Source organism: Acinonyx jubatus, chromosome D3 (genome assembly GCF_027475565.1).
Source record: "Acinonyx jubatus isolate Ajub_Pintada_27869175 chromosome D3, VMU_Ajub_asm_v1.0, whole genome shotgun sequence".
NCBI lineage: Eukaryota > Metazoa > Chordata > Mammalia > Carnivora > Felidae > Acinonyx > Acinonyx jubatus.
Window position 1 is genome coordinate 39,490,723 of NC_069392.1, and position 24,888 is coordinate 39,515,610.

Here is a 24,888-nt window from a genome sequence, read left to right on the forward strand (position 1 = left end):
TTTTTGAGACAGAGAGAGACAGAGCATGAACGGGGGAGGGGCAGAGAGAGAGGGAGACACAGAATCGGAAGCAGGCTCCAGGCTCTGAGCCATCAGCCCAGAGCCCGACGCGGGGCTCGAACTCACAGACCGCGAGATCGTGACCTGAGCCGAAGTCAGACGCTCAACCGACTGAGCCACCCAGGCGCCCCTGGAAGCTGATTCTTTGAGAAGTTATTTGAAATGAAAATGCAGATACTATTAAGAGCTTATTTTAGTAGATGAGATCACTTTGTTTCCGTAGTGGAAACAATGTTATTTGGATGTTTATTAAAAGCAGAAGTGACCATTTTTTTGGTTGAAATGGAAATTCAATTCAACAAACCGTATTTTAGCATTAAGGCTATGAGCCTAGAAAAAGTATTTTGCTTAACTCACTGAATGAAATTCAGAAACACATAAAGGGCAAAAAGTAGGTGCTGAGATTCTAACCTCAAAGAGGACAGAAGCAGTCTTGTTCCTAGACTTTTTACTTCTCTGTAAAGCTGGCTGCACCAGATTAAAGGATCTCACTCACCTATCCTGTTGAACGCAAAGGTCTGCTGCCTTGAAGGCATTCAGTAATTGTTTATTGAGTGAGGTAATGTCTTATTAATAGTAGCATAAAACATAAAGTTATTAGAGTAATTGTCAATTACTCATCTTTGTAGGCTGTCAACTCTTTAACCAACTTTTCCCCCCAACATTTCAAAGTCTTTTTAAAACTCATGAGTATTTGAAAGTTAGATTTTTGAAGGCCGAAGCAAGTGAAACTCTACCACTTTCTGATTAACTCTGAAAACAGTCCTGCATTTTTGCAGATAGCAGAAGTTATTTTTAGGATTGAAATAATGATCTCACTTTCCCAGGCATGTAGCTTCAGCTGTTTTGACTGTGGGGAGGTCAGGAATGTCCAAAATTCATACATGGACTCATGGTGAATCTCTCTATAAACAAACATGGTATTTCAATAGGGACTGTTGTATTAAAGAGAAACTACATACAATAAAAAATACTGGATTGTATTTCCAACATTTTGAAATTCAATACAAAAAAATCTTTTTGGTAAGAAGCATTCCATAAAACCTTTGGAGCTAAAATAGTTTTAAAAATTAGGACAAATTAAAATTAGGCTCAGTGGCCTAGTCTAATTTTAAATCACGTGATGCAATACACAAACGCTTAGAACAGATAAAGAGGGATGTTGACATTTATGTAAAACTTAAAGATTTAAAGCTACCAAAGCTAGCATGTCTCTGCAAATCTATAGAAAATTATTTTTAAAACTGAAAGACAAAGTGCAAGAAACCCAATTAAGGCAGTTTAAACTGGATTTCTTTGGGAGGGGGAGGAATAAATATTAGAGATAGGATTGTTAGAGAAACTGGATGGAGTAAGGGAGAGGTCTAACAACCATATCTTTTTGTAGGCTTTGCCTCATCTACTTTTCTTTGGAAGAAGCAAGTAACAAAAGCCGATTTTGGTAAATAAGAAGTTTTAAACAAGCAAGTTTTTATCATAAAGTTTAATAATGGTTCAGAAAAAATTGAGTGAATAACTTTCTCTGAAAAAATATACTGAATCTGTGTAGACTGCAGTTATTGAGGGGGAGGGGCTGGTAAGTTAAATTGCCCTATTTTCTATCTGAAAATCATAAAAAGTCCCATTTCCAGTCTGAATATAGAGATGCATGTGCCCAAAATGGCTGAGAATAAATACAAGAAAGGCAAAAGCTGCAAAGCTAAGGGCATGCAACAGACTCTAAGAGAACGTCTCAGAAATACCCAAAGTGGCAACAAGGAACGTTTGGCTGGAATTTGAAGTTCTTTTAATCATCTTTGTCTTTTGCTCCATGTTTAAGGATGCGCGTGAACTCGATGTAATTGAAATTCCCCTTTTTGTCGATAGGCGCTTCTCTGTACAGCTCGTCCACCTCCTCATCTGTAAACCGGTCTCCCATTGTTGTCAGCAGCTCTCTCAGGTAGTCTTCCTGGATGGTGCCTAAAGAATAAAGAACTGGGGATCAGAATACGTACTCCTCTGGGGATTGATTACAAGGAACATCTACACTTGACCAAGCATATAGTTCTTTATGTTAAGAACTATAAACTTGCAAATATATGAAATATGGGATCTCCACATGCTTAAGCCAGCCTCAGCAGATGGTTGCCTAGACAATACCCAGCTGCCTAGGTCTATCATCCTGTTCTGCTCTATCATCTTCCCTGCCCAAGTCTTCATAATAGGGCCTAAACCTACACCTAAACAAAAGCAGTAAAGTATGATTAAGGAATCTAAGCCTCATGGTTCCTTAAAGTAGCGTGAATGGTCACACTTAGTTTGGTTTTTGTTTTTGTTTTAAGTAAGCTCTATAGCCAATGTGGGGCTTGAATACATGACCTCAAGAGATCGAGAGTCACATGCTCTACCAAAGGAGCCAGCCAGGCACCCCTGGTCACACTTATTCTATAAGCAATAACACTAAAATTAATACCATATCATAAATATCAATAAAGTGCTTCAGTGGCAAGAATACTGAAGTCCTGAGGTCCAGTTTTTTTGTTTTTTTAACATTTTATTTTTAAGTAATCTCTATACCCAACATGGGCCCAAATTCACAACCCTGAGATAAAGAATGGCATGCTTTCCCAACTAAGCCAGTCAGGGCACCCCATGGCATTGATATTTTTAAAAGGTTCTCCAAATAATTCACATCATGATTGAGAGCCACTAATACTAAAGCAAAATTGATAAATGACCAAGAGATTCTGAAATTCATAAAGTAAAAAGAAAAATCTGAATTTTCTTTTTTGTGAAATTAAGCCAAAACACTGATGATACATTTCCTATGAGTTTAAATTATAAGGTCAGTTCACAAGAGCAACTCTAGACTTATGGGGTTTTTGCTAATTAAATTCTACATTTAAAAAAGCTCTTTAAATGTTAGTCTCTCAGCTTGTAGAAATAAATCCTCATCCCCAGCCAAGTCATTCAACTATCATATAAACCTATCATCAACGATGTGCAAGGAGCTGTGGTAGGTGTTAGAAGGGGTTACAAAGATGGGAATATAATGCTGTTGAAGACAGAGCCATGGCTCTGGGTGTGGGGAGAGATTTTGTGACGACTGGGAATAAGTACACAACTAAAACAGAAGGCCAGGAGAGAGACAAGAATATACTTTAGATGTGGAATGAAAGGATAGGCTTTAAGTTTTCCTGGAACCAGGAAAAAATATTATATAAAAACACAGCTAAGGCTCTATAAAGAATGTGACCAGTGAGATAAGTTTGAAGAATGGATAAGATATTCTGAGACAGAGCATGAGCAGGGGAGGCGCAGAGAATTAGAGAGAGACAGAATCTGAAGCTGGCTCCAGGCTCTAAGCTGTCAGCACAGAGCCCGGGGCTTGAACTGAGGAATGGCGAGATCATGACCTGAGCTGAAGTCAGATGCTTAACTGACTGAGCAACCCAGGTGCCCTTGGATAGGATTTTTAACTCTTTTATGGCTGTATTCCCTTCCGTTAAAAAAAGTAGCAACTGCTCACAGTAAAAAGCTCAAGCAATACAAAAGTGACTTTAGGAGAAAAAAAGTAAGTTTCCTCTGTCTTTCCCTTCCAGGTATAACTGTTAAGAATTCCAGTTTTAAAGGGCACCTGGGTGGCTTAGTAGGTTAGGCGTCTGACTACGGCTCAGGTCATGATGATCTCACATGGCTGGTGAGTTCGGGCTTTGTGCTGACAGCTCAGAGCCTGGAGCCTGCTTTGGGTTTTGTGTGTCTCTCTCTCTGCCCCTCCCCTACTCATATTCTGTCTCTCTTTCCTTCAAAAATAAACATAAAAAAACAACAACAAGAATTTCAGTTTTAAGAGGGAGCAGGTGATATGGTAAGGAAGATACAGAGGAAGCAATGGTAGAGGTAAGTTAGGACAACAAGGCATAGAAGAGCTTGGAAGGAGGTTAGGAAGATGGTATACCTGAGGAGGCCTAACGGGGCCATATTGTGCAGAAACTATGCTTCCAACAGCAGACTATGTTTGGACTATTAAAAACAGTCCAAGTAATACGTAAATAAAGGGTGTGCCTTCCTTCTCAAAAACTTGCCATGTGAGTTACGCCCTTATGTTTCCTTTATATGCAATTGTGCCAAAGGATCAAGCATTTATGTTGTTAATTTTGAGGTTTTTTGAAAGTTAAGTCTATGCCAGCAGTATACTAAGCACTTTGTATAAATTATCTCATTTCCTCATTTAATAATCACAACAACACTATGAGGTAGGTAATATTAGTGTCCATTTTATAGGTAAGAAAACGGAGGCTTAGAAAAAGTTAAGTAACTTGCCCGAAATCACATAGCTATCGCACAGAATGGGTATATAAAACCAGGGAGTCTGATTCTAGAGCAAAAGATTAGACACCAGATTTAAACAATCTCAGAGCTGAGAGGCACCTGATAAACAAATACAGGACAGTACTGGTATCAAGGTCTACAGCAATTTATACTTTATCCAAGATTGCTCTGGTAAAAGTTATTCATTCAACACAATTACTGACAGCTTAATCATTATGGAGTTATCCTAGTAAAAGACTAATGTAAGTTTCCTAGAGAAGTTCCAAATACACCTATTAAATTGTAAATTAAATATTTAAGGGCAAAGGCAATAAAATGAGTGATTAACATGCCATAGGAAAAGCCTGTCCAAAAACAGGTATGGAATAAACCTGAGGGTATTATGTCATCATATTTCAAGTTATTATATGTTTTAGTTACCACAACTAAAAATTAAATCACTTAGTAATTAAAGGTTACCTCAGACTTACCAGTTGCTTCTTCATCAAAGCAAGCAAAAGCATTTCTGATGACATCTTCTGGATCTGTGCCATTTAACTTCTCACCGAACATCGTGAGAAACATGGTGAAATTTATGGGCCCTGGAGCCTCATTCATCATGGCATCCAGATACTCATCAGTTGGATTTTTCCCTGAATAAAAAAGAGGGTCATAATTTTACTTACATCACAAAATGCATCAAGTAATCATCACAGTAACCTTTTTGACAAGAAAGATTATCATTTATGTAGTTTGCTGTGTATTCGTAATAGCAAAACTATTTGGGAAAAAGTCTTCTCGGTGAATAAGGCCTGTATTAAGAGTCTAGAGATAGTATGCTATTCTATTGGGATGACAGGAGGAATAACATTGCTCTCATAATCAGTATCTGTGTTTGCAACACACACACACACAAACACAGCTGGCCCCCAGCCCAATCCTGAGGCCTGTCCAGAAACTTGCAGGTGGTCCAAGGACCACACTTTGGGAAACACTGTTCCAGACTCTGAATCTTAGTAAACTACAGCATCATTAGACTGGCTTCACAGGCATTACAGAAATTCTCTTTATGATATTAAAGTTGATCATTACCCAGGGAGGCAAGCATATCATGCAAATCTTCCTTGTCAATGAAACCATCTCTGTTCTGATCAATCATGTTGAAGGCCTCTTTGAATTCCTGAATCTGTGACTGGTCAAACATGGCAAACACATTGGATGTTGCGCGCTGCGGGCGCTTCTTGGTGGTCTTGGTCTTTGCCCTTTTGCTCGACATGGTGGTGGTTAAATCCTAATTAGGAAGGGAAATATACAAAACACAAAGATTAATAAAAACTAAGCTGCATCAAACTTCCTGACATGTCTGAGCTACTTAGAGATGTGCCTAAAAACTACTCAGCAGGGCAGTATCACTTAGCAAACATCTGTCTCAACTAATCAATACTCTTACTTACAGAACCAAACTACAAAGAGAAAAACCAGACTCAACTTTGAGTTCACTCACCCTTAGTAGTCATAACATCTAATGAACAGTCCATCACTAACTTCAAATTCCAAACCGTAACTCACATAATTCAAAGCTCAGAGCATATCAACAAGATTGCATGTCCCCTGTGCTGCAGCATAGCCAGGTAAGTACTGGTTTTACACTTGGGGAAACAGTACTGGTTTTATACTTCAGTGCTGTGGCAGTACTGGGGAATACGAATTCATCTTCAACAAGTCTTTCTCACAGCCCTAGCCTAAACTAGCCGTCCCATTCTAAGGTAGACAGAAAGTAGGAAGGAAGACTAATTGATGGAATAGATCTTCATCTCTTAATCTCCATTGTCAAATAGCATTCTTCCACTCGCAACTAACAATTTTCTTGCACCCTCACTTTTGGAATCAAAGTAGCTCATGAAAGAGATTTGTTGAAAAGCTAACTGGAAAGTCTAAAAAAAACTATGAATTCACCTATAAGTTTTACAGATACGTCCACTCTGTCAAAACCTATTTCTTGCACAGAGCCAAGCGAAGTCCCTTGAGGTGTGACTAAATTCTCTAGACAAAAGCCATAGCGCAACAGTTTTTAAAGCTATTTATTTGTTTTAAGTTTTAGAAAACATGTTAAGAGCTAAGGAAACTACCTTTACTCTCTAATAATCTAAATTTATCCCTGTAAAATTCAAGTTAAAAATAAAAAGAATGCCTAATAACAACTGAAATGGAAAGGCAATTTTCTTTTCAGCACTCAATCTTTAAAAGACTATAAAAATTTGTTTGATGTTAAAAAGCCCACAGTCCTCAGATAACAAAATGTTACCGTACCATCCTTCAGAGCTGAGGTGGCGATGGTAGTCGGCAAAACCTCTAACCAGCGAGACTAGGTCACTGTATTGAGTTATATTCTTCCAAGCAGGACTAAAATAGGCACTACTGATTTCACTCTCTGACCAGGATAACAATTTTAAAGCTTACGTTCTGAAAACAACATTTAGCTATGATGTAGCAAAACACTATGCCCTTGCTCTAAAAATAAACCTGTGGCCTGCAAAGAATGAAGCACTACCTAGATCTCCCCGCAAAGTGACCTTAGAACACAATGCTTCCTATGAGCTTAAAAAGTTGTTTCCTACATTCTTCCCGATTATACCACATCACCCAGACTAAATTCAATTATAGAAATAATTAGAAAAGCTCTGCCTCAGATTTTTTTAAAAAGCTAAATCTGTTCTCAGATTTTAGTAGGAAATTCCACAAAGGAGAGTCACAAATTCCAGTCCATCCAATATAGCACCCAGTGATACACTGGAATGTGCTGTTGGTAAGATATACCCTACGCGACCCAGAAGTTATGATACACACTCCTCCCTAATTTCCAAGTTTCCTTTAATCACAATTTGTGTGGCTGCCTTTCAAAATTTATCAGCACCATGAATGCCTATTTTCATTCTGTAACACCTTTTGGGGCAGCAAATACCATTATTTAATTTTTCCCTCTATTCTAAATGTACTTTTAAAAACTAGAAAGTTACAGTGTATATTATTCCACCATCTTTTAACTGTACTCAAGAACTTGGGGTTAGTGATCCAGACGTAATGAGTGACACATATTTACCAGTCCACCTCTCTTTGCTGTGTCTTTGCAAATCAAAGCATGTCTTTAAAAATCATCGGTTTTGTTTGACAACATTGTCTTCCCTTCATGAGGCAGGAATGTCAGTTATTTTAAGAACAAAGAAACTGATGAGAATTCTAGGTCAAATGGTTGACACATTTTTTAATCTATAAAAACTCAGAATACTAAATTTGATGGGAGTCCTCTGGGTGCCTTTACATAAATATATATATATATATATATATGAATTTTAAAGCATTTCCCATTATTGTTTCTTTTAATCATGCATGCTTTAAATTTGTATTCATTGTAAAAACGGTTTGTAAAAGTTATAAAGGTTTTTTTTTTCTCCCTTTGGTCAGCACTGACAGTGGTCTTTCACAGAACTTTAGCTCAATCAATACTTAATCATCAATCTTTAATATGATTGATGAATTATACCAAAGTGCATCAAATGTCACTAGTGTTGAAAACTACTTAAGAATTAAACGTAAGGCAATTGTCCTATCTTAAAAAGGTTAAAATATAGTTGGGGAAGCAACTATAAAGAAATGAAATGAGGGGTGCATGGATGGCTCAGTCAGTTGAGCGTCCAATTTTGGCTCAGGTCATGATCTCACAATTTGTGAGTTTGAGACCCACATTGGGGTGGCTGTTGTCAGCGCGGGGCGCACTTTGGATCCTCTGTTCCCCCCTCTCACTGCCCCTACCCAGCTCGCGCTCTTGCTCTCAAAAATAAATATACATTTAAAAAAAAAAAAAAAAAGGAAATGAACTGATTGGTTAAATTTATGAAATGACGCATAGTTTTCATTCCTGAAGAACTCTCAAGTTAAAACAATGTGTGACAATAATGAAAAATAACTCAAAGGTGATACATGATTATTAAATACTGTGAGTTGAGGAAGATCTTTGTTTCTAAAAGATCGAGATGGTGGGGGAAGACCCTGAAAAATCTTGTACCATTTAGAAGCTAAGAGACATCCTTAGAATTAAGAGATTCAGATGTTAGTTTTAATTCTAAAAAATTCAGATAGTTACTTCTACCAAAAGCTGGTAGTATAATGTTACGACAAGTTACTACCTGGGCCTTTTTCAAGGAGGTTGTGCTCTTGTCTATGAGTTTATCTCCCACCAGAAACTGGTAGCCTTTCAGCAATAGGGAGTTCAGCCTCACAGTAAGTTGTTCTAAAATACAGAAAATGTAGGGGCACCTGGTTGGCTCAGTCGATGGACTGTGCAACTCTTGATCTTGGGGTTGTGAGTTCAAGCCCCACGTTCGGTGTGGAGATTACTTAGAAAAAGAAAATAAAATCTTTACAGTAAGGAAAGCATGGTTAAGTTTTTCCTACCAAACTAAAAGTATGGGTGGAATAAACACTGATGAAGAGGGAGCCATATCAGGAACAGTGCTAGATCACAAAGAGCAGATCACTTATGGTATTGTCACTGTCCTCCTTGCTATGATTCTAGTTTGTTATCCATTTTGACTTTCCCCAAACAAGCGAGACTGTAGCTCTCTTTATGTAACAAACAAATGCACAACTCATAGAAATTTAGGAAGCTAGGGTAAAAAACACTGAAAACATTTCATGCATCAATGTAAATATTCTTTATTTAGGATGGGAAGATGTAAGCATCTGAGATTTTCAAGTTATAGAATTCTCACTCATTCAAAGTTAGAGTCTGGAGTTTATTTCTGAAGCATTTAATGAAAGCTCTTTCATGTGAAGGCATATTTGTTGTATTAAACTTTAAAGCAGGGAAACTTGCAGAGCAGGCCTCTATGAAAAATGAAAGGATTTCAGATGCACAAGAAAGTGAATGAAACATAGTCAATGGTGGTCAAGAATATTCAGTTTACAGATCTAAAGGAGTATAACCTTGTTCTAAATCAGGGGACGTAAGTGTTGGTAGCAATGAATTTGGGGGTGTTTTAGCATGATCAAATAGGAAGAAACTCAATTCAGGGTTATGACAAAAGAAGGGATACAAATCATGTAAGGAAAATATTAGACTAGATTAAGTGGTAGAAGTAAAGGTCCTCAAAGTCTTCTTCCACACACCAAGGGCAACCAGAAGATTTTTCAGCATCTCAAGATATACTATGGTTTCATTTATAAAATAATATTAATCCATACTAATATTACACTTTGTTACTCTAGTTAGAATTCTAGAATCTAGCATTTATAAAGTGGTAATAGATATAAAATAATCTAGAGATGTTTCTTCTACAGAACTGATACTACAACTGATAGTATCCTAGGAAGTATGATACATTCTTTAAAGAAAAACTCCCATCTTTGAAAACACTTCCTAATGTGGTAGCATGTAGTATCTTTTTTCCAAATCCAGACCAAATTTCCTACCTCATTTATCAACGTACTTCCCCCTGAAGCGAAGTTTATGCGATTTTTTTTGGTGCCATCCCCAGTTTTTTTAAAAATATATTTTCAGGTTAGTGCTTCTGTTCCAAATGAAGCGAGCTTTCAACTCCTATGCAAACTTCCGGTTAAAGGTAGGATTAGATCTCCTAGCCACACCCAAAAAGTTCTTAGCACTTGACAAAGGCAATTAGTTGTCAAGGTTCACATGCCAGTAAATGCTCACTCTTGAAAACGGAAAGCTTTTCTTGTTAAGTTTTATCAAAAGCCTTCCAGAACATGAAACAAATAGTTTTAAAAAACATTCACTTTCTTCACCTTTAGATAGAAAACATTTTCCACTTAAGTTAAAATCTCAACTGAAAGCATATTTGTTTCAAAGTTCTGCTTTAAGAACTGATATATACTTTCACATACCAGCTCAACTACTTTAAAAGGAAACACTCTGGCAAACTGACAATAACCCGAGGTCTCCACCCAAAAGAAACATGGTATTGTATTTAGGAGTTTTCTCAAACGGCAGACTCCACCCTCAACCCCTCTTTGTAAATTATCACTTAAAAAAAAAGTTCTAATTACAGAAGTGGATGCTGAGCTGAGGAAGCTGCTAATTTGAGTTGGTTATTCCTACTAAACGTAGCCACACAGCTGCAACAACAGCTGCAGCACGGCGGACACTGGGCTTCGGTTTTTGCGCAAACTCTCTTGAATCCGGCAAGTTAACGTTAGAAACTAAACATAGTCCAGGAGTCAGCGCCGCGGGGTTCGGGTTTCGCAGGCCCGGCTGTCGCCCAAGATCGCGGCGCCAGCGAGCTAAACCACACTCCTCTAGCTCCGACTTTGGGCAAAGGGACAAAGTCCGCGCCTCGGCTACTTCCGGGCGTGGCCTTCGATCCCAGAGCTGGCCCTTGGGCTCGAAACAAGGAACCCGCCAGTACACCTGCCCAGGTGCACTCCCGGCTCCGGTGGCCCGCCACTGCCGTCCCAGCCGCCCCGTCGAGATGGGCCCCCGCGATGGGCCTCGCGCACCATATCGCGGGCACCACTCACCCTGCACAGCCGCAAGAATCCCAGCACTTCGGTAACCCCTTCGCTGCCCTCGCTGCCGCTATCAGCACTCTTCTACTCCCAGAGCCCCCTAAAACCAACACTTCCGGCCTCCGCTTAGCAAACCGGAAGGAAGCCTAGCCACCATTGTCGGCCGACAGAGTGGGCCTGACTTAATAGAAAGACGACGGGTGGGGGGAGTGGCCAGTGTCCTAGGAGGGCGCAATTTTGAACGAGTGCACAGAAAGGAGCATAAAGCGGGCGACTTAGAACATAGAAGAATGTGTAATGGTTCGTTCGTGTAATTGTTCTACTGACTTTCCATATTTTTGTACCTCCTCTTACAATGTAGGCTTTTTCCCCCCTTTCCTGTTGGTAAATGGGTGAGCCTGCCCTGTGGGTTTGCCTCCCTGCACATTCCAGGGCACGTCCAGGGGCGGGGCCTGGCCAGCCCAAGTCCTTGTAGGGAAATAGCGCAGAGGGCTGCGCGGCCCACGTGACCCGCGCCCGCGCTTCCCAGAGGGCTAGACCCCGGCCGCCGGACGGTCGTGCGCCTGCGCGCGGGACTCACTCAGGGCGTAGGTCTCTGTCTGTGAGGTCTACGGGTAGGAGGTTCTATCTCCGTGTACTGTGCTGTTTCGAAGGGTCCCACCTCTTATACATTGGAGCAAACTTTCCTCAGTCCCCAGGGCTCTCAGCCAAGCGGCCACTACTTTTTTTTGGCCCAGGCGGATGTCATGAGGTCACGGATGATGAAGACTTCCTCCCTCTTCAAAACCGTTTGCTGTTATTTTTCCCACCCGAGCCCCGGTTAACAAGGGAAGTCGGGACCTGACTAGGAGGGAAGACAGGCGACCAGCAAGAGCTAACTAAATCTTGCCCCAATCTCTCACTGTGAAGCGGACTTGCGGCTTGATGAAAATAGGGATTAAAAAGTGCGGCCTATGTTTTCTCAGCTCTCCTTTTCTTGGACAGCTTCTAACAATGCATCTTGTTAAAGGAAAGCCCGCCCCAGTTCTGTCCTCTGCCCTTTTCCATCCAGAGTCTGGTGAGGAAGAGAAGACTGTGGTGCTGGTCACCTCAGCTCTCTGAGCTCAACTACAAAAGGAGTGAGTTGGACCGATATTACTGAGGATCGTCATCCCAGCCCTGAGGTTCAGTGCCTACTTTGGCTCACGTGGCCAGAACAGTTCTGACGTTGGGGGTGGCTGTGGTTTTGGCCTCTCACTTGAATCACCCTGCTAAAAGGAAGCTAAAAGTTGCATTATTATGTATTCTGAATATTAACACACTGCAACTTCGAGGACCTCAGGAGCATTTTATCTACTAACCAATAGCATATTCCAAGGTTAACATTGAGGTAAAAATCACTGAAAAATAAATAACTGCCCTAATTCTATAGTGGGAGTGACACAAAGATGATTAAATGGCCTTGATATTAAGAATCGCGGAGGTGCTGGTAAAAATTCAAAATATTGGGTGCCTTATCTCCAACCTAATGATTCAGAATCGCTTTAGAGCAAGTCCTGTGAAGCCATCTGTATAACTGGGGTCCTAAGGAACTCTTAACACTTGGGGATGCAGAGCTAGACAGCTTAGGGCCTAAGACCTAGGCAGCGGCAGGCCAAGTCCAGACGGCTTAGAGGTAGGGGTACCGCAGTTTGGTTTTGGGGTCTGACTTGGGCAGCAGTGTGAGCACCCTGCAGTTCACTCGCACCTCCACTGAGTGGTGACCTGCCACCACGGAGACCTGGAGGCTTCCAACTACTGTCCTTGTCTTCAGAAAGAAAACTTTAACCCACAATGAAATAGTTTAGTCTTCTCAGCTCAGAAGGAAGCAGCAGCATTCTTTTGCTTTTCTAAGTGTCAGATAATTGCCTTGTTTGCCTTGTTTCTTTCCTCTCAATCAGTCAACAGGTATTACACAGCCCCTGTATTTCCAAGTGTTGTGGTGGGTGTTGTGGTTTATGCTGTTTGAAATAGAATAAAGCTGCTATCTCTGGGGGGATTGGCGGAGAGGGAGTAGAAAGGATTGCAAAGGCACAAGGAGTGTCAGGGAACAGTTTGTAAAACAGATCGTTACAGTACAATTGCATAAGGCCCATAGAAGGAACATGGGAAGAAATAAACCTGTGTGGGGATTTGTGGAAGGTGGCCCCTAGAGGACTTTTGAAAAGCTGATTCTAAAAGTCAATGGGGAAGGGCACCTGGCTGGCTAAGTCTGTAGAGCATGCGACTCTCGATCTGGGGTGGTGAGGTCAAGCCCCCACATTGGGCATAGAGCTTATTTAAAAAAAAAAAAAGGAATTAAAAATAAAAATTAAAAGTTAAAAAATAACAGGTCAGTGGGAAAAGAGAGGAGAGGTTCCAGGCAAATGGAGGAGCACGCTTAATTGTCTAAAGGTGATCAGAGAAACTGGGTGATTGAAGAGGAATAGGAATTGTGTGGTCAGTGTTCATTCATTCCTTTATTCATTCCACAAGTAACTCTGGGTACACAAAGGTTAGCAAGCCACTGTGGAAAAATAAAAACCTTGATAAAATGTTTTTCACATTTTCACATGCATCTAATATATTGATACTTGTTTTAATGATTGGACCCACTGCCAAAGACCTCTGACTCTATAATGTCTCTATTCTTCTGACTCCATAAGAGATTTTTGCCCTCAGGTAACAATCTCCTTTTTACCTTAACTTTAGAGACTTGGGTTCTGCATCATATCTGCTCTTCAGCCTACTGAGTAACACTGAGGGCAAATCACTCAGCTGACCTCAGCCTCAAATTTCTGATTTGTAAAATGGGGATAACATCTTCCTGCCTACTTGATAGAGTTTCCTGATTAAATGAGATAGTTTATGTGAAAGGTCTTATTAAGTATAGAACAGTGGCTTTCAAACTTTTGATTAAAACTTGCTGTATGAAATTTATATCACTAAATAATACTTGAGTACGTACAATGTTTTCTAAGATTTCTATTTCAAAATTGGGCCATTTAACTTTTTTCCCATTCTGACTTCTTTATTGTGCAGCTTTACTTTTTTTTTATTAATTTATTTTCAAGTTAGTTAACTTACAATGCAGAACCCAGTGATTCATCTCTTACATGTGACACCCAGTGCTCATCCAGAAAAGTGCACTCCTTAATGCCCATTACCCATTTAACCCACCTTCCCACCTCACCTCTCTCCAGCAACCCTCAGTTTGTTCTCTGTATTTAAGAGTCTCTTATGATTTGCCTCCCTCTCTGTTTTATTGTATTTTTCCCTCCCTTCCCTTATGTTCATCTGTTGAGTTTCTTCAGATTCCACATGAGTGAAATCATATATTTGTCTTTCTCTGATTGACTTATTTTGCTGCGTATAATACCCTCTAGTTCTATCCACTTTGTTGCAAATGGCAGGATTTCATTGTTTTTCATCGCTGAATAGTATTCCATTGTATGTATGTGGGTGTATGTGCATATATATATATATATATATATGCATGCCACATCTTTTTTTTAAACTTTTTTTTTTACTTTTATTTATTATTGAGAGACAGAGCCTGAGCATGGGAGGGGCAGAGAGAGAGGGAGACACAGAATCTGAAGCAGGCTCCAGGCTCTGAGCTATTAGCACAGAGCCCAATGCAGGGCTCGAACCTACAAACTGTGAGATCATGACCTGAGCTGAAGTTGGATGCTTAACCGACTGAGCCACCCAGGTGCCCCTGCATGCCACATCTTCTTAATCCATTTGTCAGTTGATGGATATTTGGGCTCTTTCCATAATTTGGCTATTGTCGATAGCACAGCTATAAACATTGGGGTGCATGTGCCCCTTCGAATCAGCATTTTTGGTATCCTCTGGATAAATTCCTAGTAGTGCAGTTGCTGGGTTGTAAGGTAGTTCTATTTTTAATTTTTTGAGAAACCTCCATACTGTTTTCCAGAGTGGCTGCACCACTTTTCATTCCCACCAACAGTGCAAAAGGGCTCCTCTTTCTCCATGTCCTCGCCAACATCTATTGTTTCCTGAGTTGTTAATTTTAGCCCTTCTGACCGGTGTGAGGTGGTATCTCATTTTGGTTTTGATTTGTGTTTCCCTGATGATGAGTGATATTGAGCATCTTTTCATGTGTCTGTTTTATGCCATTTAACTTTTAAAAATGCTCTTCAAGACCTACTACGTGTGAGTTTATGATTCACTAATGCAGAGGTTCTCAACCACAGGTGACTTTTTTCCCCAAGGGAATATTTGAATACCTGAAGGCATTTTTGATTTTCACTGCCAGGGAGCTGCTACTGGCATCTCATGCATAGAGGCCAGGACTACTGCTAAACATTCCACAGTGCACAGGCTAGCCCCCTACAACAGAGCATTATTCGGCCCAGAACGTCAGTAGTGCCAAGGTTGAGAAAACCTTCCATTAATGTTTCAAGAGCTCAGAGTATATAATATTTGATTCTTACGGGTTACTATAATTATTAAAAGGACACTGTTGCCTCAAGGTGAGGCTTTTGTGTGAGACCAGAAAAATCTAGAGAGAAAGAAAGGAACTCCTGTTAATATGTACCTATTATGTGCTAGGTATTTTACCTAAGCATTTTTATCATTTAGTTCTTACAACAACCCTGTGAGGTAGGTATTATTACGTCCACTTCACAGATTAGGAAATAAGGCTCAAATATTTTGATAACTTGCCCGTGTTACCCAAAACGTAATAAAAGAACCAGGATTATAACTCATGTCTCTGCTTGCCTAGGGGTAGGAGAGAAGGGAGGACAGGGGCCAGTGTTCCTTACTCATGTATCCCTAACTCCTAAGATAGTGCCTAATTTTCCATGGGTGCCAGTAAATATTTGGTAACTGGTTATTTGTTCAAATGCACATAGCTGGTAAATGGCCTGACCCAAATCCCACATTTTGTTTTACAATTCTGTGCTCTCTTCTTTGGTTCAAGAAGGGAAACTCCTTACCCAAACAACAGAAAGTGTGGCTGAATTAACCTTTGGTATTTACTGCCAAAGTCAATAATTTCCTAGTGATCACTTACAATTTGTATTGCATATAAGAAACTTTTGAATGGTGAGAGACGTGGCTTACATTCTGGTTGTGCCTACATAAATGGAATTGTAATTCTTTCTATGTAAACTAGGATGTAAAAAATTAGCATTAATCCAGGAAAACAGTAGGAGGAGCTCCTTTCTTTTAAATAAAATTAAGGCGGTTAAATTAATCTGTTTGGAAATTAGTTTTAAAGCTGCAAAACTACAAATAAATGTATTAAAAGGGTGTAGAAAGTTCTACATAAAGAATTGCTTTAAAAATTACAATTATTTTTAAATTCAGGATTGGTATACAAGATAAAAAATAATGTGGAATTGAATTAAGAATATTTGGGGGAAGTTATTACTTTCACACTAATACTTTTGAGGGGTGCCTGGGTGGCTCAGTCGGTTAAGCATCAGACTTCAGCTCAGGTTGTGATCTCTCAGTTTGTGGGTTCAAGCCCTGCATCAGGCTCTCTGCTGTCAATGTGAAGCCTACTTCGGATCCTCTCTCTCCCTGTCTCTCTGCCCCTTCCCCACTTGCACTCTCTCTCAAAAATAAATAACAACAAAAAAATACATTTGAAAAAAAAGATAAATGCTTAGAAAAAACAGTAAAGATTCAAGAAGAGAGAAGAGAGAATATGAATAAGGCAAACCAAAAGATGAAATAAGAATTACCTAGAAAATAATTTACCTGTTCCCGGCAATTAAAGAATTGCTCCTGCACTGATGAAAAAGCAAATATTGCTAAGATCATAAACTGTTTTTAGCCTGACATAGTTGATATTAATAATAACTTGTTAATGAATGAATGTAGTGACCAAATCACATTTGCTGAATTAATCTTGTGAGGCAGTTTTTTTAAAATACTCCCAAATAAAACGAATACCTAAAACAAAAATTATGGCTTAGGCTTACTTCAAACAATTCTTTGGTTTTCTTATCTAGACAAGGGCATAATGATAGCATCTACTTTAGTCATCCATGGTGTGCATCAGGTGAGATAGTCCATGTAAATTTCTTAGAAATCAACTTCAGTTGTGTTAAGGCACTAAAATTTGGGGTTTGTAGAGCAGTTATCCTACCCCAAACTAACTAATATGCTAATGCTTTGTCTGTTCAACTGGAGGAAACAAGCTGAATGGTCACAGTTTAACTTTTTTTTCATTTTGTTTATTTGAGAGTGAGAGAGAGAGCAAGTTGGGGAGAGGGGCAGAGATAGAATCTTAAGCAAGCTCCACACTCAGTGCTCAGCCTCACAAGGGCTGAATCCCACAACCCTGGGATCATGACCTGAGCCAAAACCAAGAGTTAGACACTCAACCGACTGAGCCACCCAGGCATTCCTGAATGGTCATAGTTTGCATATGACCAAAGACCTCAAGTGAGCCCTTGATGTTATCTTGATGCTTCTGCTCTCTTAGATATCAGTTTAAAATTTGTCTCCTCGCATCTCCAGCACCTTTTCTCCCATCCTTGCTCTCAGTTGATGACCTTTTAAGTCACTGGGCAAAATAGACTTCCACAAGCTCTCACTACCACATCTACCTACTGGCTGGCATCTGTCCCCATATGTTGTCTTCTCCCTTTTGAAAACTGATCTTCTGATCTTACCTACCCATCTTACCCATCTTACCCATCTTCTCCGTCTAGGGTAAGTTGCTCAAGTCAAAACCGTTGGCTCATCTTTGCCACCTTTTTCTTTTCTGACCCTCATCCAACCTTGTGGTTAAACCATCTCCAGGGTCTAGAACAGCAGTTAGCCAAACCTATTGGTTAAGTCCTTCAAAACATACCAATTTGACTATGTCCCATCACCTCTACAGCTACCATCCTAGTACAAAAGTACCAAACCTGGATTTTTGCAGTAGTCTTCTAACTGGTCTTCTTACTTCCATGTTCCCCGGAATTCTGCTCTCCATAGTCACAGAGTGATCCTTCTAAAACATAAATTAGATTATGTCATTGTTCTACTCAACACCCTCCAATGGTGTCTCACCTGAGAGTAAAAGCCACATGCCTTAGAGTGGCCTATAATAAGCCCCCCAAAAAACCAGACTTGGTGAACTTCACTGACTTTATCTCCTATTGCCTGCTTTTGCCAATTGCTTAACCATATTGATTTTGCTGTTTCTTGAAGAAGGCATTTTTCCGCCTTGACACCTTTGTATTTGCTGTTCCTTTTCAGCGATCTTTCTTCTAATGTTTTCATTGCTTTCTCCCTCAACTCTCTCAAGTCTTCACTCAAATGTCACCATCTCAATAATGCCTTCTCTGGTCATTCTATTTAAGATTCCATCATTCATTCTTCCACGTCCAGCATTCTCTCTCTTGCTTTATTTTTTCCACTGCATTTATTACCTCTGACATAACTATATACTTTACTTACTTTGTTTACTGCTTATTTTTTTTAATTTTATTTTTAATTTTTTAAAATTTACGTCCAAATTAGTTAGCATATAGTGAAACAATGATTTCAGGAGTAGATTCCTTAACGCCCCTTACCCATTTAGCCCATCCCCCCTCCCAGAACCCCTCCAGCAACCCTCAGTTTATTCTCCATATTTATGAGTCTCTTATGTTGTGTCCCCCTCCCTGTTTTTATATTATTTTTGTTTCCCTTCCCTTATGTTCATCTGTTTTGTCTCTTAAAGTCCTCATATGAGTGAAGTCATATGATTTTTGTCTTTCTCTGACTGACTAATTTCACTTAGCATAATACCCTCCAGTTCCATCCACATAGTTGCAAATGGCAAGATTTCATTCTTTTTGATTGCTGGGTAATACTCCATTGTATATATATACCACATCTTCTTTATCCATTCATCCATTGATGGGCATTTGGGCTCTTTCCATACTTTGGCTATTGTTGATAGTGCTGCTATAAACATGGGGGTGCATGTGTCCCTTTGAAACAGCACACCTGTATCCCGTGGATAAATGCCTAGTAGTGCAATTGCTGGGCCATAGGGTAGTTCTATTTTTAGTTTTTTGAGGAACGTCCATAGTGTTTTCCAAAGTGGATGCACCAGCTTGTATTGCCACCAACAATGCAAAAGAGATCCTCTTTCTCCACATCCTTGCCGACATCTGTTGTTGCCTGCTTTGTTAATGTTAGCCATTCTGACAGGTGTAAGGTGCTATCTCATTGTGGTTTTGATTTGTATTTCCCTGATGATGAGTGATGTTGAGCATTTTTTCATGTGTCGGCTGGCCATCTGGATGTCTTCCATGGAGAAGTGTCTTTTCATGTCTTTTGCCCATTTCTTCACTGGAGTATTTGGTTTTTGGGTGTTGAGTTTGATAAGTTCTTTATAGATTTTGGATAGTAACCCTTTATCTGATATGTTGTTTGCAAATATCTTCTCCCATTCTGTCGGTTGCCTTTTAGTTTTGCTGATTGTTTCCTTCGTTGTGCAGAGGCTTTTTATTTTGATGAGTTCCCAGTTTTGTTTTTGTTTTGTTTTTGTTGTTTTTTTTTTTTTCACTAAGTTCCATGAAGACAGGGTTTGGGGGACTGTTTTGTTTACTGAAGTATCCTGAAGGCCCAGCACAGTAATTAACACATTAAAGGCACTCAATAAATAAAAATACATATTGAATGAATGAAGAACTGGAAGGTAGGGTATGATGGGAAAATGGCAAAAATATGAGGCCTAAGAGGTGGCCAGAGACCATGCCCTGAATGACCTCAGAGCCATGTTTCTGAAGGTCAATGGGATACCACTGATCTGTCTTATGTATGGGATTAATATGATCAGACTTGTATTCTTTTAAAATCACTCTGATAATAGTATAGAGGATTAGTAGAAGGTAAGCCTGAGAGAAGAAGGAATCAGAATTTCTGATATATGGTAATGCCTATCACTGAACTAAGGAACATGGGGGAGAAATAGTTTGGAGGGTGGGTATGGTGATGGTAAGAAATGACATTTTAGACATTTGAAGTAGTGGATTAGAAGACAGTACTGAGGCCTTCACCAAAATGTAACACAGAGAGACAAAAAAGTAAAAATATAAAAGAGCGGTCAGAAGCCATGGAGGATATATTGAATTAGTCCATTGTATATTTAATAGGAAATCCAGAACAAGATAAAAATGAGAATGTTGGAAAATGATATTGAAACAGACGACTGAGAGTTTTCCAGGATTGAGAGTCAAAAATCTTTACAATCTTTATTCCGGTTGAAGATGCACCCAAATATGAAACAAGAAAAATAAAAATAAATCTGTACCAAGTCATGTCCCAGTGAAACTTCAGAACATCAAGAGTAAAAAGGAAAATAGTACAAACTTACAGAGAGAAAAGAGATTGCCTGCAATAGACTGACAGTGGGTCCAACAGCATGCTTTCCTCCAGCAACAATACATGCTGAAGGCGGGTGACCGGTATGTTCAAAGTGCTATGAGAAGTACCACCTACTCCTCACACCATCTGTATGTGGAACTGATGCACAGAGCTCTGACAATTCTTTCTGAAGAATTCCGTATGCTGGTCTCTCTAGAATCTTTCAGGTCTGATCTCCTTGTCTCCTATAATTCCTGAATTGGAACATTAACTAGGGGTCACAAAATGGATTTCATAATTATGCAATTGTATAATCATATAGCATGCCTGGATAGATGTTCTGAGAACTAATGCTCTCAGCCTTTGGGCTATCTGCCAGAATTCTGGGAAACATGAACCTCCTATTTAACATCTTATTACACTGAAAAATATTGAATCACTTTGGATTGTTCTTTGCTTTTTTATGTGTGGTTGACTTGCTTTCCAACTAGCTTGTAAACATATCCTGTATTTTACATTTTCAAAGTGGGAGTTTTTTTTTTTTATGTTTATTTATCTTTGAGAGAGAGAGGGAGAGAGAGAGAGAGACAGAGCATGAGCAGGGAAGGGGCAGAGTGAGAGGGAGACACAGAATCCGAAGCAGGCTCCAGGCTCTGATCTGTCAGCACATGACCTGAGCCAAAGTCAGAGCTTTACCAACTGAGCCACCCAGGTGCCACCTAAGTAGAAGTTTTTTAATGTATTCGTTAATAATAATAATGAATTATTATTGTTATGATTATTTATTGAGTACTTCCTATAAGCCAGGAGCTCTGAGTGTCTTATTAACATTGCCTTTCAGTCATTGCCCTGCAAGATGGTTACTGTCACCTCCATTTTACTAATGAGGAACTTGAAGCTTAGATTAGTAACTTGCCCAAGTTCATATTGTGGGGAAGAGAAGGGGCAGGAATCTAATGCAGGTCTATATGACCTCAGTGCCTGAGCTTTCAGCCTCTATGCTGTATTGATTGGTGAAGCATGCTAGCTGTTGATAAAAATGATTGTATCAATAATTTGGAGTGGGAATATTTGCCCAAAATGTTGACTTATTTTTTTGTTCTTCCCAGGAAAAGAGACTTTATGGTTTCTTGCAGACTTTCCAGCAAGGCTTAATTCCACTGAAATCAGTGCCTTGGGGCAATATCTGTTTTGCCAGCCACCTGTAAGTATATTATAACTTTTGATCCTGAGTTCTTCTTTCTCCTGGAAAAATAATGGTAAATGAAAGTAATTTCTATGGGCAGTCTCTGTTTCATATAACTTGTCAACATTTAACACAGAACACCTCCTTTTGTATTACCCCATGGAGCACCGATTCAATAAAGCATTAAATCACTGGTCTGGCAGCACCACCCAATAATCCCTGAAAGACCAAAGAACCTGAAGTTAAATTTGAAGGGGCCTTTCCAAGATTCGTGTCCTTCAGTGTCTTACTGTGTGCTACATGATTCATTACCTGCTTCAGGAAGAATTAAGAGCCACGATATGAAAGTACACATATTTCCTGAGAGTGCCTCCTTCCATTTTTATTCCCATGACCTTGCACTGTGCCAGGCATGTCATGTGTGCTCAGTTAGACCTAAGTTAAAACTGTAACCCTTATTCAAGAACTTTGAGGCAAAGGTAGTAGAAAAAAATAAAGGAGACTTAGGAAGTGGTTAAATGATGAAAGTGGTCCTGTGTTGAAATGCAACCAGATGTATGTTATCAAACTTCTGTGTGGCCTGTTAGGTCCAGAATGAAAATTTTCTTGGTACACAGGTAGTTGTGGTGGCTGGATTAGTCACAGATAGGTTAGATCTTATTTGGATATATAGGCCCCCAAAAAATTATTGCTCAAGACAGGGGAGACAATGAATAAAATCTTGGTGTTCCTCTATTCTTTTTTTTTTTAAGTTTATTTATTATTTATTTTGAGAGAGTGCATTCACGTAAGTGGGGGAGGGGCAGAGAGAGAGGGAGAGACAGAATCCCAAGCAGGCTCCATGCTGTCAGCACAGAGACTGACGTGGGGCTGGATCCCATGAACTGTGAGATCTTTACCTGACCCGAGGTCAAGAACCTGACCCTTAACTGACTGAGCCACCCAGGCACCCTGTTACTCTGTTACTCTATTAATTCTTATAGTAATTCTATTAAAACTCTTTTCATATAAGGTACATCTGATGTTTATTAAAATAATATGTATAATAGCTACATGAGATTTATTTTGTGTAACTATATGAGAACATCTGTGTGTGTGTGTGTGTGTGTGTGTACTAACATTAGCACACTTGCCTCATGTAAAGTCCTTTACTTGACTTTAAAACATTACAAATATCACAAAGGAACAAAATTCCAGACCTCCAAACCAGGTAGTATTAGGTTTAAAAATAGAAAAATTGGCCAAGGAATGAAAGATATTAATAGGAATAGATAAAAAATTATAGGCTCAGCACATGACTTTCCAAGTGTAATAAGCAATGGTGCAAGAAATAACTATTTATGAAATGTAGTTGAAAAAGAGAATATTAAAACTGAGAAAAATAAACTTTGATTAAGTTCACATAGCATAAACCACAATAAATTGCAGGTGAGTTCCAATTAAGCATAAGCATAATTTGAATGAAATAGAATTATTTAAGTATCTTAACTAGAAAGAAGAATACATATGTTTTAAAAAATGGTTTAACTAAAGCATCATTGGCATACAGTAAACCACACATATTTAAATGTATAATATCCTAAGTTTTGACACATGTGTACACTTGTGAAAACTTAACCACACTCAAGATATTGAACATATCTATCTCCCCCTAAGTTTCTTCATGCCTATTTGTAAATCCATCCTTCCTGACTCCTCCCACTTCTCTCCTCCCCCACCTTCAGGCAACCACTCTCTGCTTTCTGTCCCTATTGTTTGTGCAAATGTAAGTTTGTGACCTGTGAAAGTGTTACTGATTATCAGATTGATGGTTCTACTTTTACAAAAGTCAAAATGTAATGAAATCAAGGAAAGAATTGAAATAGAAACATTTTATGATCAAAATGACAGATGAAAGCTTAATATCCAGAATGTTTTTTAAATTTAATGAAAAGAGCATTTTGGGGTGCCTGGGTGGCTCAGTCGGTTGAGCATCCGACTTCGGCTCAGGTCATGATCTTGCAGTTCATGAGTTTGAGCCCCGTGTCGGGCTCTGTGCTGACAGCTCAGAGCCTGGAGCCTGCTTCAGATCCTGTGTCTCCCTCTCTCTGCCTCTTTACTACTCATGCTCTGTCCCTCTCTGTCTCTCAAAAAATGAATAAACATTAAAAAAATTAAAAAAAAAAGAGTGTTTTATTTTGACTTGTTCGATAGCAAGGAACAGAGACCCAGTCCAGTTAGCTCACGAAAAAGGATACGTAGGTGAGGGATATACATGAATGGCATCTAAACTGGAAAGTTACTGAAAACAGAGGGAGCTTTGAGGTATTGACTCTTCGGTTTTTCTCTCATTCGCCAAATGATTGTTCTCTGATTAGGTCTGCTTCTTTGAGCACACCTACTTAGTTTTCTCTCTACCAACCTTCTTTCTCTGCTAACCCTAGTTTCTGGTGCCTCATAATTTCAGTTTGTCATGGCTCCTCTGACTCCAGTATTCGCAAAGCAACTCTTAATTCTACCTTTTCCACTTTTGCTCCTTCTATTAAGTGCACTGATGCTCAACATTTCCAAATTCAAATTCTCAAGAGAAGAATGTGATTGGTTTGGCTCACCTTTTGGACCAGGCCATACATAGGTTGTTGGTAAGGATATACATCAGTTACCGTTAGGTCTGAAATGACCGATCACTGTGGGTCAGAGAGCAGGAATCACATGGTGCAAAACATCAGCATGTACTGTGAGCAGCGCAAGCATTGAGTGTTCACTTGTCCAGTAAGGAAGATAGTTCTTGAGAGCCAGATGGAGATGGGTTCAAATACCAGCTCCATTATTTATTAGCTGTGTGACTTTGGGTAACTTGCCTAACCTATCTGAATCTTAGTTTTCTCATTTATAATTTGGGGATAATAACTGCCTTGTATAATTTTTGTAAAGAATAAAGCAAAACACATGTAAAGCATGGTACAGTATCTAGCACATAGTAGTTCTCAATCAATGATAGCAATTTTATTTTGTTAATATATTAACCGATTAAGAATGATCTCAAGAAAAATAATCTCCATGGCGAAGGTCAAAAGATAGCTCACACAGAGGAAAACCAAATAGTTAGCTAACATTGATAGAAATGTCCAGACTCACAAAGAATTTTTAAAATGCATTTAAAAATAGCTATGAGGGGACACCTGGTGGCTCAGTCAGTTAAGCATCTGACTCTTGATTTTGGCTCAGGTCATGGTCTCAGTTTGTGAGATTAAGCTCTGTGTCGGTCTCTGCACTGACAGCGTAGAGCCTGCTTGGGATTCTCTTTCTCTCCTCTCTCTGTCTTTCCCCCACTCACATTCTCCCTCTCTCTCTCAAAATAAATAAATAAACGTTTTAAAAAAATAAAAATAATTTAAAAAATAAAATTAAAATAGCAGTGAGATCTATTTCACACCTGTTAAACTTGCTGAAATAAATTAAATTTAATTTAAATAAATTAAATTTATTTAAATTAAATTTAAGGATGGTTGGGTGGCTCA

At 39.3% G+C, this 24,888-nt stretch overlaps 1 protein-coding gene and 1 long non-coding RNA gene across 4 annotated transcripts; one reads left to right on the top strand and one right to left on the bottom strand.

Moving 5' to 3' along the window:
* Positions 1–1,528: 1,528 nt before the first annotated feature.
* On the bottom strand, positions 1,529–11,035 carry LOC106971575 (myosin regulatory light polypeptide 9). 3 transcript variants are annotated; one of them, XM_053206128.1, is made up of 4 exons: positions 10,885–11,035; positions 5,443–5,641; positions 4,842–5,003; positions 1,529–2,019 (listed from the first exon to the last, which is right to left on the bottom strand). In XM_053206128.1, the coding sequence occupies exons 2-4, from the start codon at positions 5,624–5,626 to the stop codon at positions 1,847–1,849; spliced, it is 519 nt and encodes a 172-aa protein (XP_053062103.1). In that variant the 5' UTR covers positions 5,627–5,641; positions 10,885–11,035; the 3' UTR covers positions 1,529–1,846. The 3 variants fall into 3 exon arrangements, with proteins under 3 accessions (XP_053062103.1, XP_053062104.1, XP_014923933.1); XM_053206129.1 differs by lacking the exon at positions 10,885–11,035 and adding an exon at positions 8,535–8,557; XM_015068447.3 differs by lacking the exon at positions 10,885–11,035 and adding an exon at positions 6,661–6,803.
* A 124-nt stretch (positions 11,036–11,159) lies between these two features.
* On the top strand, positions 11,160–20,430 carry LOC128312414 (uncharacterized). The gene is made up of 2 exons (XR_008291731.1): positions 11,160–12,241; positions 19,992–20,430. It is a non-coding gene; the product is annotated as an uncharacterized LOC128312414 (long non-coding RNA).
* Positions 20,431–24,888: the final 4,458 nt, after the last annotated feature.

Excerpts from the sequence above, each read along its gene's own strand:
- LOC106971575 (XM_015068447.3), bottom strand. Across the intron at positions 5,004-5,442 it reads TGATATGCTTGCCTCCCTGG|GGAAAAATCCAACTGATGAG; the intron begins GTAATGATCAAC and ends TTTTTTATTCAG. Across the intron at positions 2,020-4,841 it reads CTTTGATGAAGAAGCAACTG|GCACCATCCAGGAAGACTAC; the intron begins GTAAGTCTGAGG and ends TTTATTCTTTAG.